This window comes from Stegostoma tigrinum, chromosome 13, assembly GCF_030684315.1.
Source record: "Stegostoma tigrinum isolate sSteTig4 chromosome 13, sSteTig4.hap1, whole genome shotgun sequence".
NCBI lineage: Eukaryota > Metazoa > Chordata > Chondrichthyes > Orectolobiformes > Stegostomatidae > Stegostoma > Stegostoma tigrinum.
Window position 1 is genome coordinate 40,794,361 of NC_081366.1, and position 13,814 is coordinate 40,808,174.

A 13,814-nucleotide genomic window follows, 5' to 3' on the forward strand; every position below is an offset into this window, starting at 1 on the left:
GTACTCTTCCTTTCTGTTTTCACATTGAAAAATGACTTCTCAGTTAGACTTGTTTTATTGCATCTGTCTTGCATTTGCCCACTCACTCAATGTGTCAAGACCACCTCCAGCATTGAAGCATTACTGTCCAGCTTTGTGTCATCAGCGAACTTTGGAAATGTTGCATTTAGTTATTTTATCCAGGTCATTTATATATACAGCGAATATTTGGGGATCAAGCACTGATCCTTGTGGTATACCACTTTTCAGTAGCTGCCACTCAGGGAAAAATAAGGCTCACTTATTCCCAATCTCTGTTTCCTGCCTGTCAGCCAGTTCTGTATCTGTGCTAAAATACTACCCACCATGCTTAAACAATTCTCACTGAATTCTTTTGAGGACCCTCATCAAAAGCCTTCTGAAAATCCAAAAGCACCACATTCATTGGTTCGCCCTTACTTACCCTATTAATTGCATTCTCAAAAATCACCAATAGATTTGATAAGCATAATTTGCTTTTCATATGCCCATGTTGGCCTTGTCCAATGCCATGAATGTTTTACAAATGTTCTATTACCATGTCTACTACAATAGACTCTAACATTTCCTTCCTCAGTTCAACTTTCTCTGAATTCCTTATGAAATCAATATACAGAAAATGCTGAAAACACTCAGCTGGTTAGACAGTGTCTATAGAAAGGAGTAGAGTTTTGGGTTGATGTCCCTTTGTCTGAATAAATAAACCAGCCGTGGGAGGGTAGTTGAATGGGAATTGGTGCAGGTTAGGACATGAGTAGCAACACTTTAGATGATCTCAAGTTGACAGAAGATAGAAAGTGGAAGGCTGGCTATAAGTGCATTCAAATAATCAAATCTGAAGTAATAAAGGCATAATTGTAGGTTTCAGCAGAGCTGACTTGAGGTGGTGATGGAACTGGGTATGGAGGTGAAAAACAGTAGCTTTCATGATGATGTGGATATGTGGTTAGAGGAATCCAAGAGTCAAATATGACACAAAGGATGTGAACAGTTTGTTTCAGTCTTACACATAGATATCAGGCAACTAAATGAAGTCTGGCTGAGGGATGAAGTTGGAATCTAGGAACAGACCGTGTGGAGGAAACCAAAGACAGTGATTTTATTGATGATAAAATGTGAGGCTGGATGAACACAGCAGGCCAAGCAGCATCTCAGGAGCACAAAAGCTGACGTTTCGGGCCTAGACCCTTCATCAGAGAGGGGGATGGGGGGAGGGAACTGGAATAAATAGGGAGAGAGGGGGAGGCGGACCGAAGATGGAGAGCAAAGAAGATAGGTGGAGAGGGTGTAGGTGGGGAGGTAGGGAGGGGATAGGTCAGTCCAGGGAAGACGGACAGGTCAAGGAGGTGGGATGAGGTTAGTAGGTAGCTGGGGGTGCGGCTGGGGGTGGGAGGAAGGGATGGGTGAGAGGAAGAACCGGTTAGGGAGGCAGAGACAGGTTGGACTGGTTTTGGGATGCAGTGGGTGGGGGGGAAGAGCTGGGCTGGTTGTGTGGTGCAGTGGGGGGAGGGGATGAACTGGGCTGGTTTAGGGATGCAGTGGGGGAAGGGGAGATTTTGAAACTGGTGAAGTCCACATTGATACCATATGGCTGCAGGGTTCCCAGGCGGAATATGAGTTGCTGTTCCTGCAACCTTCGGGTGGCATCATTGTGGCAGTGCAGGAGGCCCATGATGGACATGTCATCAAGAGAATGGGAGGGGGAGTGGAAATGGTTTGCGACTGGGAGGTGCAGTTGTTTGTTGCGAACTGAGCGGAGGTGTTCTGCAAAGCGGTCCCCAAGTGATTTTATTCTTACGATTCAGTTCAAGGAAATTCCTGCTCATCCAGTCCTATGGTTTTAAAACATTGGGGGATCAAGAGAGGTGCTAGTGAGGTAATACTGGATGCTATCAATGTACATGTTCAAAGAAATACTTTTTCTTGCAGTGATGTTGCTGAGAGGCAGTGTGTAAATGAGAAATAAAAAGGAGTTAAGAATAACTTCTTGAAGGATCCAGGAGTAGCAGTGCAACAGCAGGCAGGAAAGCCATTGTTGCAATTGACTCTGTTGAAAATAAGATGACTAACAATGGAATTTATTATTGAATCTTAATGAGGTACAACTTTTAGAGAAAGAAGAGATTTTGATGTGAAGAGCATTGTTGAATTCAACTGATCCAGTGACAAAGCAAATTTCGGAAAGCTAGTGTTTCTTGCCTGTCAGCCTTACTGTGAGTGGGTTGATAGTTTCTTGATGTCATTCTTATTGAAAATCACTAAGTTTGTTTAATGAAGGTTAGGGCACATTCTGATGAGGCACAGCATCGAACTTGCACAGCATTGCATACTACCGTTCATATCATTGATGTGGTGGTATAGATTTGTAGGTGGTAGTTATGCCAGTTTGCCTGTATTCAAGGTTTTGAGTCAAAAATTCTTTCTTGAAAAGAAATATGTGGTTTAGCCAGAGTACATATGAGCCTTTGCAGTTAATTTATGTGGGTTAATGCACAGCAGGGATTGCATCCTGGCACCTGGTGCGAATGAAATTCTGCAGGTCAGTTCAAAACAGTACGTGTGGTTTGGCCTTTCATAAGCACTTAATTTTGCAAATCCATCCTTTGTTTACCTTTTGTTACTGCATCTTGTCGCATGCATGGAACATATGAGTCATTGCAAAATAATCCATCCGTGTGCGACAATAATTTTCGTTTTCAATTTGATTTCTGAAACAGTTTTATGGACCACCGATGATATTTTAATGTTCATGACATATTGGGTCTCCCAATAATTATCTTACCAGGCATTTTAATTGATGTTATAGTCGGTTTGTACATTGTGAACAATGAATATACTTGAGGGCCATGTTAAAGCAAGAGGGTAGCCATGGAAATGTTGGCCAATTCAAGGACAAAGGAGAGAATCTATGTGGGCAGCCAGAAGAGGTAGGTGAGGTCCTAAACAAATACTTTGAGTCAGTATTCACCAAAGAGAAGGAATTAGCAGAAGATGATCTCAGGGAAGAGAATATTAAATTTCTAAGCCAAGTTCCAATTTTTAAAAAATGTGTCGTGTATTTTTAAAAACTATTAAGGTAGATAAGTCCCTAGGTCCTGATGGGATCTATCCCAGAATATTGAGAGATGCTAGGGAAAAAATTGCTGGAGCATTGACAGACATTTTTGTACCCTCTTTGGCCACAGGTGATGTCCCAGAAGACTGGAGAATAACCAGCCTTGCCCTATTGTTTAAGAAGGGTAGCAGGGATAATCTTGGAAATTACAGGCCTGGTGGTAGGGAAGTTATTGGGAAAGATTCTCATGGACAAGAGCTATGTGCATTTAGAAGCAACTGGCCTTATTAGCAATAGACAGCATAGTTTTGTGCAGGGGAGTATATGCCTCACTAACTTGATTGAGGAAGTGACGAAGATGATTGAGGAAAAAATGGTTAATGTCTACATGGACTTTAGTAAAGCCATTGACAAGGTCCCTCGTGGCAGACTGGTACAAAAGGTGAATTTACATGGTATTAGAGGTGAGCTGGCATGATGGATACAGAATTGGCTTAGCCATAGGATATAAAGGGTAATGGTGGAAGGATGCTTTTTGGAATGGAAGCTTGTTACTCATGGTGTTTCACAGGGATCAGTGCTGGGACCTCTGCCATTTGTGGTTTACATAACTGACTTGATGGAAAATGTAGCTGGTCCAGTTACCAAGATTGTGGATGGCACAAAGATTGGTGGAGTTGTGGATAGAGGGGAGGACTGTGAGAAGATACTGCAGGAAATAAATCAGTTGGAGGCAAGGGCAGAAAAATGGCAGGTGGAGTTTAATCCGGATAAACGTGAGCTGATGCATTTTGGAAGGTCCAATACAGGTGGAAATTGTAGAGTAAATGGCAGAACCATTAGAAATATTGATATGCAGAGGGATCTGGGTGTGCAGGTACACAGAACGGTGAAAGTGGCTGTGCAAGTAGATAGGGTAGTAAAAAAGGCCTGTGGCATGCTTTTGTTCATTGGATAGGGCTTTTGAGTATGAGGATAGGCAAGCCATGCTGCAGCTTTATGGAAATTTTGTTAGGGCACACTTGGAATATTGCGTACAGTTCTGGTCACTGCGCTACCAGAGGATATGAATGCTTTGGACAGGGTATAAAAAAAGCTTTGCCAGGATGTGGCCTTGTATGGGGGCTTTTAGCTATGAAGAAAGGTTGGATAGAATGGGTTTGTTTTTACTGGAACGCAGGAGGTTGAGGGACACCCTGATAGAAGTTTATAGGATTGTGAATGGCGTGGATAGAGTGGAAAGTATGAGAATTTTTCCAAGGTGGAGGAGTTAATTACTAGGGTCACAGGATCAAGTTGCAGGGGGAGAAGTTTAAGAAAATACGTGTTAGGTAAATTTTTCACACAAGCGGTGGCGAGTCCCTGGGATACACTGCCAGTGGTGGAAGCAGACACAATAGCAGCATTCAAGAAGCACCTGGATAAATACAGGAAAAGGAAGGGAATAGAGGGATATGATCCTGTAAGTGAAGACAGTTTTGGTATGGAAGGGTAACGTGTCGGCACAGACTTGGAGGGCCGAAGGGCCTGCTCCTGTTCTGTATTATTCTTTGCTATTTGTTCAAGGAGAGGTGGCATGGGATTCATAATCTTTCAAGGATGCCACGTCCCTCCTTTTTAAATTGATCTTTACTTTTGGTGTAGAGCTATCTGCTAAAATGCAGGAATGGCAACTGTTAAGAAGAGAGAAGGATATCTGAATCCTGAGAGATTTTTTTGCATAGCTGGTGGTCCAGATTAGAGCAGAAATATGGCCTTCAACCCAACAAATTTATCAAACTGGACAGTTATCAGTCAGGAAACCTGCCACAAGTCTTTGCGAGTCATCCTGTTATTACATTTGAAGGAAATCATTAATTTTGAGCTTCTCGTCTAAAAGTCCTCCTTCTCCGAAAACCTGTACTAACTTACCTTTCTCACTTCCTGTCTTTGAGTAACTATCTGTCACAGTGTAGTAGAACTGGAAATAAATCTATATCATTCCATACATCAAAGGGTTCTTACAACATTTTGATGTTATGAATTTTCTCAATGATAAGTGATTTTTCCTTTTCTTCTTGGGATATGGGTGGTGCTGATTTAAATTAGCATATATTGCTTATCCTAGCAGCCTTTCAGAAGACTATGATGCGTGTTTTGACCTACTGCAGTCTACAACTGAAGGAGATTGGAAGTTTTGGAATTTCAACCAAACAGGCTGAGGAGACTTGTTTGAGTTGGGATGCTCCATCACATGAACAGGACGCTATAGTTAATGGTGTTCCAGGTTGCCCTTATCCTTCTAGATATGTAGCTTGTATATTTTGCTGCTAATCAAACCTTTGCAACTCATTCCAGTACACAGTCGAGCAATGACATGCCAGTGATGGAGAAAGTGGATGACTTTGATCTGGATGTTATCAAGTTTCCTTAGTGTATTGGAGTGGCGCTCAGTTGCATTGCACATTACAGAGAGACTTTGGGCAGTCAAGAGATGAGTCACTCATCACAGAATACTTAGCCTCTGACCTACTCTAGTTGGCACAGCTTTATATCATTAGACCTTAAGTTTCTGACCAATCGGGACCTCCTGGTCATTGCTTTAGGGTGAGTTCAACCATTCAATGTTAAGACGAGGTGACAAGGCTCTCTCTCGGACCTGAGTATAACATGAATACTACTCCTAAAACTTACAAGCCCAAGTGCAAATGTTGTCCTTGTCTTGATGCATGTGGAACTGCTTCATTATCAGAGGAACAATGAAGGAATTTTTGAACTGTGCAGTATTGACCAAACACCCACTTTTGACTTCTGTAATTTGCATGAGTTAACTATGTGCACTCTGGTTTGCAACATTAGTGACTGTTAGCCGTTTAGCCTTGCTATGAATGTTAAAATATCATGGATTGACCAATTCACATCAACCCTCAGGACCATAATAGATTAACAGTTAAAATAATGATAGTGAGAAGTTGACAGTACACATCAAATGTAACATAAAAATATTGAGCTAAATATTAACTGAGTTTTGCTGTCAAAATCAGACATTAGACAATTTCAGAGAGCAATGGGTTTACTCACTTTGCTCTTGCCTTGAACTGGGAAACTGAAGCACCAAACTGTAAGCACCAAGAGAGCTGCCCAAAAATCCCATGGTCATTTTGAGCTCCAGTTTTGTAATTGTGACCATAATTTGCTATTTTATCCCAAGACTTTATGGGTTTTTTTGTGAGCAGATTTGTAGCCAGTGTTGTAGATGAGCTCACCGAGCTGGTGTGTTTGGTTGCAGATGTTTCATCCCCCTGCAAGTTCACATCGTCACTGTGCCTCCGGTGAAGCGTTGGTGTTCTGTCGGGCTTGTTATCTATTTGCCTCAGTTTGCTGGGGTAGTTGGCATCACTTCTGGTTCTGCTCTTCAGTAGTTTGTATATCAGGTCCAGTTCGATGTGTTTGTTGATGGAGTTCCGGTTGGAATGCCAGGCCTCCAGGAATTCTCTGGCATGTCTCTGTTTGGCTTGTGCTGTCCCAGCCAAATTTGTGTCCTTCTTTGTCCGTGTGTATTGAGACCAGTGAGAATCGGTGATCCCTGTTGGTGACTCGTTGGTGTTTGTGTTTCTTTAATGTCAGTTTTCTTCTAATTTGGCCTATGCAATGTTTCTCACAGTCCTTACATTGTGTTAGCAACCCAGAATTGCGCAAAGCAGAACAGTAGCATTTATTTTAAAAGATTTTAAAAGAAATGGATACCCAAAAAGCAGAATCCGCTGTTATCTCTGCAACAGACTACAACAAGAAGACACAACACTGCCAGAAACACTAGTCATACTACTGTACATCGGAGATATCAGATGACCAAAAGACTACTCAGACCCCTAAGTATCAGGGTAGCCCACAAACCAACAACCACTCTGCAACAACTACTGACGAACATGAAGGATCCCATACCCACAACCAATAAAACTAGCGTGATATACAAAATATCACGCAAGGACTGTGAGAAACATTACATAGGCCAATCTGGAAGAAAACTAACAATAAGGATACACAGACACCAACTAGCCACCAAGAGAGATGACCAATTCTCACTGCTGTCAGTACACATGGAAAAAGAAGGACACGAATTTGACTGGGACAACACATCCATAATAGCACAAGCCAAACGGGTAAATGCCAGGGAATTCCTGGAGACTGAGCATTCCAACTGGAGCTCCATCAACAAACACATTGAACTGGACCCGATAAACAAACCACTGAAAAACAGAATCAGAGGTGATGTGAACCATCCATCAAACTGATACATATAAGTAACAAGTGGGGCAGAATACCAGTGCTTCACCGAAGGCTCTCTGATGATGTTACCTAGCAGGGTGACGAAATGCCCGCAACCAAACACACCGGCTCGGTGAGCAAGTCTATAACCTCATTGTACTGAGAGTAGTGATGGCACACCGTTCAGACTCTTTTACCAGAAACAAGAGTATGGCTCAAAGGGATAGTAGAAACTGTTGATGCTGGAGAATCTGAGATAACAAGGTGTAGAGCTGGATGCAATTTCTGAAGAAGAGTCTCAACCCGAAGCATCAGTTTTCCTGCTCCTCTGATGCTGTGTGGCCTGCTGTGTTCATCCAGCTCTACACCTTGTTGGCTCAAAGGGATCCTGGATGGCAGATACCTTTGATTAAAAATAAGTATTTCATTGTGGACTGAGAGAACAGGAATCAACTCCATCAATAGAGCTTGAACACATGTCTCCAAAGATCTGTCAGCTCGTTTAACGAGTGACACGCTTATGGCTGTATGACGTTTTGATTGCTGATCTACAGAAACATATGGGCCTTTACGAAGGGTGTAGTATTGAATTCATCTCCATCCTGGTGGCTGTGAGCCTATGAGAAACAGTATTACCACCCAGAAAGAAATTAACAGTAGGTTAGCAGCAATAACACAAGCAAAGGTGTTAGCTTTGGCCATCTGCTAATCCACCAATAGAAGAAAAATTCCGACGATGTTTTTCAATATTTAAATATCCCACGATAACTGTTCGTTTTTATAATAGAAAATAATTGGCTGTCTGAAAAACTCTAAGATATGTTTGACAGGATGTCAAGTAACTGACCGGCAACGAAGTTTCGAGCGGGTACATTCAGTGGCCAAGTTGTGGAATGGATTGGAAGAGTGACAAAAAAACCCCTGAAAACAGGGAACGAAAGTTAAGGGAGATTTTTTGGTGTGGTAGGAGATAGAAAATGTTATCCCAGTTGGGATTTGTACAAAGACCACATGCACCAGTAATTTGCTGTCTGCAATTGGAAGTACTGTGTTAAAATTCGTCAATAATGCTACATTGAGTGGAGTAGCTAATAATGTGCAAGACTGCACCAAAACCAAGGGAGATAATTTGTTAGAAATAATATGGAGCTCTTTTATTCCTTGTAAGGTAAGAAATTAAATGGAGTAAAGCTGCAATTTGGTATAACAAATATCTACATTGCTAAACATAGCAACACAATTCTGATACAGCCATTAAAAGTGAGAAAATACATAAAAATGAGAAAACTAATCTCAACCCATCTTTGATATGCCCACTTCCAGTATTAATTGAGGCAGGTTGGGAATGTGACTCACCTGCCCTCTTCAGGCAGGTTGGTCATTTAAATTATTTTAATGAGGCTGCGTGCCTAAGATTTTATCTCTGTTGCAGATTTAACGATGGCCAACCGGGTTTCCCGAACCTCGGGAAATCCGAAAGGTGAAGGGAGGCGAGAACGGCTGGATGGAACAGGTAAGTGCATTTCCAGCACTTCTTGTGGGTCAACAGAAGCAGGAGTGCTTCCCTGGCCCACCAAGCTTACCTGTTTCCATCCCCTTGATCAGACATCCTTACCACTACCCAGCACAATTGCTCTGTCTCCAGTGCTTGACTCTTAACCCAAAATCCCACCCCATTCTCAAATCTTTAGAATAAATTTGGCAAGATTACTGCTGAACAATAGACCTCCCTAAACACCACCATGTCTGCCTTCCCCCACATATTTCCTACATTTTCCCACTCCCCACTCTCTGTTATAATTCAGACTCCAAGACTTTGACAAGTGGAACTCTGTAAAATTATGAAGCATTTCAATGAATTTGATTTGGTGAAATTGTTCCAATTGTAGGTAAGTCTAGCACAGTGAGGAGTAAATGTTGGATGTTATTGGATTTATGAGCAATATACATATACAGAGAATGCTGAAAATGTGGATTTCAATGTCACGTGAAGTGGTTAAATAATAGATATGTTTAAAGAGAATATTAGTGCACATATTAAGAATTATAATAGGGTGGGGAGAGGTGATTTAAGCGGAAGGAGCTTGTTATGGGGAATGAACACCAGCAAAGATCATTTGAGTCAAATGACCAGTTTCTGTGCTGATAATTCTACTTAATTCTATGTTTGAATTATTTATTTTATCTGTTGCATATTTAGTTAAAAATGCTACTCAATATCATTACTGTGCATTTAAGTGCACTATGAACGTTGGTGAAAAAAGAATATAAATTCTGAATTTTCTTGCATATAAATGAATTGCATAATTTCTTGGCTGAGACAGTAAATAGTACAGTGGGTGAATTTACACTTGGAAGGCAAGGAAGTGGGTTGACTAATGGGCTCAGGTCTGAAAGTGCCAGAGAGGGCAAAGGAGACAAGATTGGGAACTGGGAAGAATGAACAAAGAACATAGAACATAGAACTATACAGCACGGTATAGGCCCTTCAGCCCACGACGTTGTGCCGAACTTTTACCCTAAGCCGAAGATCTTTCTAACCTCCACCCCTGCCTTTTGCTATCATCCGTTTGCCTATCTAATAGCCGCTTAAATGCCCCAAATGAGGCCGACTCCGCTGTCCTCTCTGGCAGTGCATTCCATGCCCCTACCACTCTGAGTAAAGAACCTACCTCTGACGTCTCCCCTATATCTACCTCCACTTACTTTAAAACTATGCCTCCTTGTAATAGCTACCTCCACCCTTGGAAAAAGTCTCTGGCTATCCACTCTTTCTGTACCTCTGATCTATGATCTATCTATACCTCTAAGTAAGGGAAGGCTTGAATATTGGCAGTGAACAAAGAAATGGTCACCTTCCAATGGGCAAGAAAGAGATAGGGTCAGAATTGCATTGCATGTATGTAAACACACAGAGTTTTGTGAGCAATTTTGGGAAACTGAGACCCAAAATTGTTCTGGAGGATACAACAAAGTCGTATTAACAGAAACATGGCTCAAGCCAGGACTGGGCTCTTAAAGTCCTAGCTAGATGTTTTTATTGGAAACTGTATTGGTAAAATGGAAAGAGGTGTAGCAATCTTGGTCAAACATAGTATTGTTGCCCTTCAACAAGATGCAGCTCTTGAATTAGAATCTATGTAGTTGGAGGGAAGAAACAAAAAGGGAACTGTGAACTTGTTTTTATTTATTATAGACCTCCCAAATATTTATGAAGAAGTAGAAGAGAGCATTTGTAGATAGATTATGGAAATTTGCAGGATAAGTAGAGTTGTGATAGTTGGTGATTTCAATTACCATAAGGTAGACTGGGAAAAAGATAGAATGTAGAGTACGGAAGGGGAGAGATTTCTGCATTGTGTAAAGGAGAACTTTTGGGAACAGAACATTTCCAGCCCTACAAGGAGGGAGCTGTGCTGGTTTTAATCCCAGGAAATGAGGCAAGCCAGGTGTAGAATATCAAAGTGGGAGAGCATTTTTAGAAATGGTGATTACAATATTGTAAGATTCAATTTTAAGTTGTAAAAGGATAAAAATCAGTCAATGATTAATAACCCAGACTGGAAAAGGGCAGATTTTAGGGGTGCAAAATTTTAACTGGAGCAAGTTGATTGGAAACAAATTTTAGCAGATAAAATAATAGGAGAGAGATAAATAGGGTAGAGCAAGGTACATACCCATGAAAAGTAAATACAGGCTGTCGAAAGCTAGAACATCCTGAATGATTAAGAATAGTGATGAGAAAATAAAGAAGCGAAAGGAGATATATGATGCACATTGAATAATTATAGCAATCGCAATCAGCAAGAGTATATCAAATGCACAAATGAAGCTAAAGCTGGAATCAGGAAGTACGAGGAAAGGATGGCAGGTTAGGCAAAAACAAATAGGAGGATGTCCTTTAAGCATATTAATAGTAAAAGATCAGTGATGGATAGAGAGTGGCCCATAAGGAACGCACAGGGTAAGCTGCTCACCGAAGCAAAGGGTATGGCAGAGCTACTAAATGAGTACTGTGCTTCTATCTTTACCAACTGAGAAAATGGTGACAACAGCCCAGTTGAAAATGTGGGTGTTGAGCAACTGAGCAGGATAGTGAAAAAGTGCAAGAAAGGTTGGCAGCACTCTAGATAGAGAAATCGCAAGGCCAGAATGGGATGGGAGCTGAGAGAAGTAAGGGAGCAAATTACAGAGCCATTGACAGTAACTTTCAGGAGCCTCTGAACACAGGATTAGTACCATGGCCCTGGAAGATTGCAAATATGACACCATTGTTTAAAAAAAGTGGCACAAGATATCCCACGAAACTACAGGTCTTATAGATTGAAGTCAATAGTGGAAAAACTGATGAAAATTCTAATATGGGATAACATAAATATACACTTAAAAAAATATCTTAACATTAATCAAAGAGAACAAAGTGTGAAGCTGGATGAACACAGCAGGCCAAGCAGCATCTCAAGAGCACAAAAGCTGACGTTTCGGGCCTAGACTGTTCATCAAAGAGGTGGATGGAGAGAGGGTTCTGAAATAAATAGGGAGAGAGGGGGAGGCAGATCGAAGATGGATAGAGGGGAAGATAGGTGGAGAGGAGAGTATAGGTGGGCAGGTAGGGAGGGGATAGGTCAGTCCGGGGAGGACGGACAGGTCAAGGGGACAGGATGAGGTTGGTAGGTAGGAAATGGAGGTGCAGCTTGAGGTGGGTGGAGGGGATAGATGAGAGAAAGAACAGGTTAGGGAGGTGGGGACGAGCTAGGCTGGTTTTTGGGATACAGTAGGGGGAGGGGATGAGCTGGTTTGGTTTTGGGATGCAGTGGGGGAGGGGGAGATTTTGAAGCTTGCGAAGTCCACATTGATATCATTGGGCTACAGGGTTCCCAAGCGGAATATGAGTTGCTGTTCCTGCAACCTTCAGGTGGCATCATTGTGGCACTGCAGGAGGCCCAGGATGGACATGTCGTCCAAGGAATGGGAGGGGGAGTTAAAAAGGTTCGCGACTGCGAGGTGCAGTTGTTTGTTGCAAACTGAGCAGAGGTGTTCTGTAAAGCGGTCCCCAAGCCTCCGCTTGGTTTCCCCAATGTAGAGGCAGCCACAAAGGGTACAGTGGATGCAGTATACTACATTGGCAGATGTGCAGGTGAATATCCCCTAGTCCTCACATATCACCCCACCAACCTCCGGATACAACGCATCATCCTCCGACACTTCCGCCATCTACAATCCGACCGCACCACCCAAGACATTTTTCCATCTCCACCCTTGTCTGCCTTCCGGAGAGACCACTCTCTCCCCGACTCCCTTGTCCGCTTCACACTCCCCTCCAACCCCACCACACCTGGCATCTTCCCCTGCAACTGCAGGAAGTGCTATACTTGCCCCCACACCTCCTCCCTCACCCCCATCCCAGGCCCCAAGATGACTTTCCATACTAGGCAGATGTTCACCTGCACATCTGCCAATGTAGTATACTGCATCCACTGTACCTTTTGTGGCTTCCTCTACATTGGGGAAACCAAGCGGAGGCTTGGGGTCCGCTTTGCAGAACACCTCCGCTCGGTTCGCAATAAACAACTGCACCTCCCACTCGCGAACCGTTTTAACTCCCCCTCCCATTCCTCAGACGACATGTCCATCTTGGGCCTCCTGCAGTGCCACAATGATGCCACCCGAAGGTTGCAGGAACAGCAACTCATATTCCGCTTGGGAACCCTGCAGCCCAATGATATCAATGTGGACTCCACAAGCTTCAAAATCTCCCCTCCCCCCACTGCATCCCAAAACCAGCCCAGCTCATCCCCACCTCTCTAACCTGTTCTTCCTCCCATCCCTGTCTCTGATGAAGGGTCTAGGCCCAAAACATCAGCTTTTGTGCTCCTAAGATGCTGTGTGGCCTGCTGTGTTCATCCAGCCCCACACTTTATCTTGGATTCTCCAGCATCTGCAGTTCCCATCATCTCTTAACATTAATCAACATGGGTTTCTCAATGGCAGGTCATGCTTGGTAAATTTAATTGCATTCTTTGACAAGTTGACACAGGCAGTAGATGAGGGTAGTGCTGTAGATGTTATATATTTTGACTCCCAGAAATCACTTGATTTGTTGCTTCATGGCGTGTTGATGAGCAAACTAAAAATGTTTGGGATGGATGAGTCTTTGGCAACATGGATTAGAAGTTGGCTAAAAGAGAGGAAATGGGGTTATATGTGGATGGGTGTTTTTCACATTAGAGATGAGTTTGAAGTGGTATTCCCCAGGGTTAAATGTTGGGGCCCTTTTTTTCTGGTTTATATAAACCATTTGGAAGTGGGTATTAAGGGAAAATCTTAAAATTTGCAAATGGTACTTGGCAAGAGAGAATAGTGAATTGTCAGAATGATGCTGAATGACTTCAGAGGGACCTGAACAAGTTGGCTAAATGGATAGACACCTGGCAGATAAATTTCAGTACAGACAAATGTGAGGTGATGCATTTTTGATGGAAGAAACACAAAG

At 42.6% G+C, this 13,814-nt stretch overlaps 1 protein-coding gene across 5 annotated transcripts in view; it reads left to right on the forward strand.

Annotated features, from left to right (window-relative positions):
* Positions 1 to 13,814, forward strand: part of ppp3ca (protein phosphatase 3, catalytic subunit, alpha isozyme) — a 490,580-nt gene that overhangs the window by 144,385 nt on the left and 332,381 nt on the right. For 3 of the 5 annotated variants that reach the window (XM_048543081.2, XM_048543080.2, XM_059650712.1), the window contains one exon: positions 8,754 to 8,834. The exons of the other annotated variants lie outside the window; for them this stretch is intronic. In XM_048543081.2, coding sequence (XP_048399038.1) covers positions 8,754 to 8,834 — 81 coding nt within the window. The remainder of the gene's footprint in view (positions 1 to 8,753; positions 8,835 to 13,814) is intronic. 5 annotated transcript variants of the gene reach the window in all.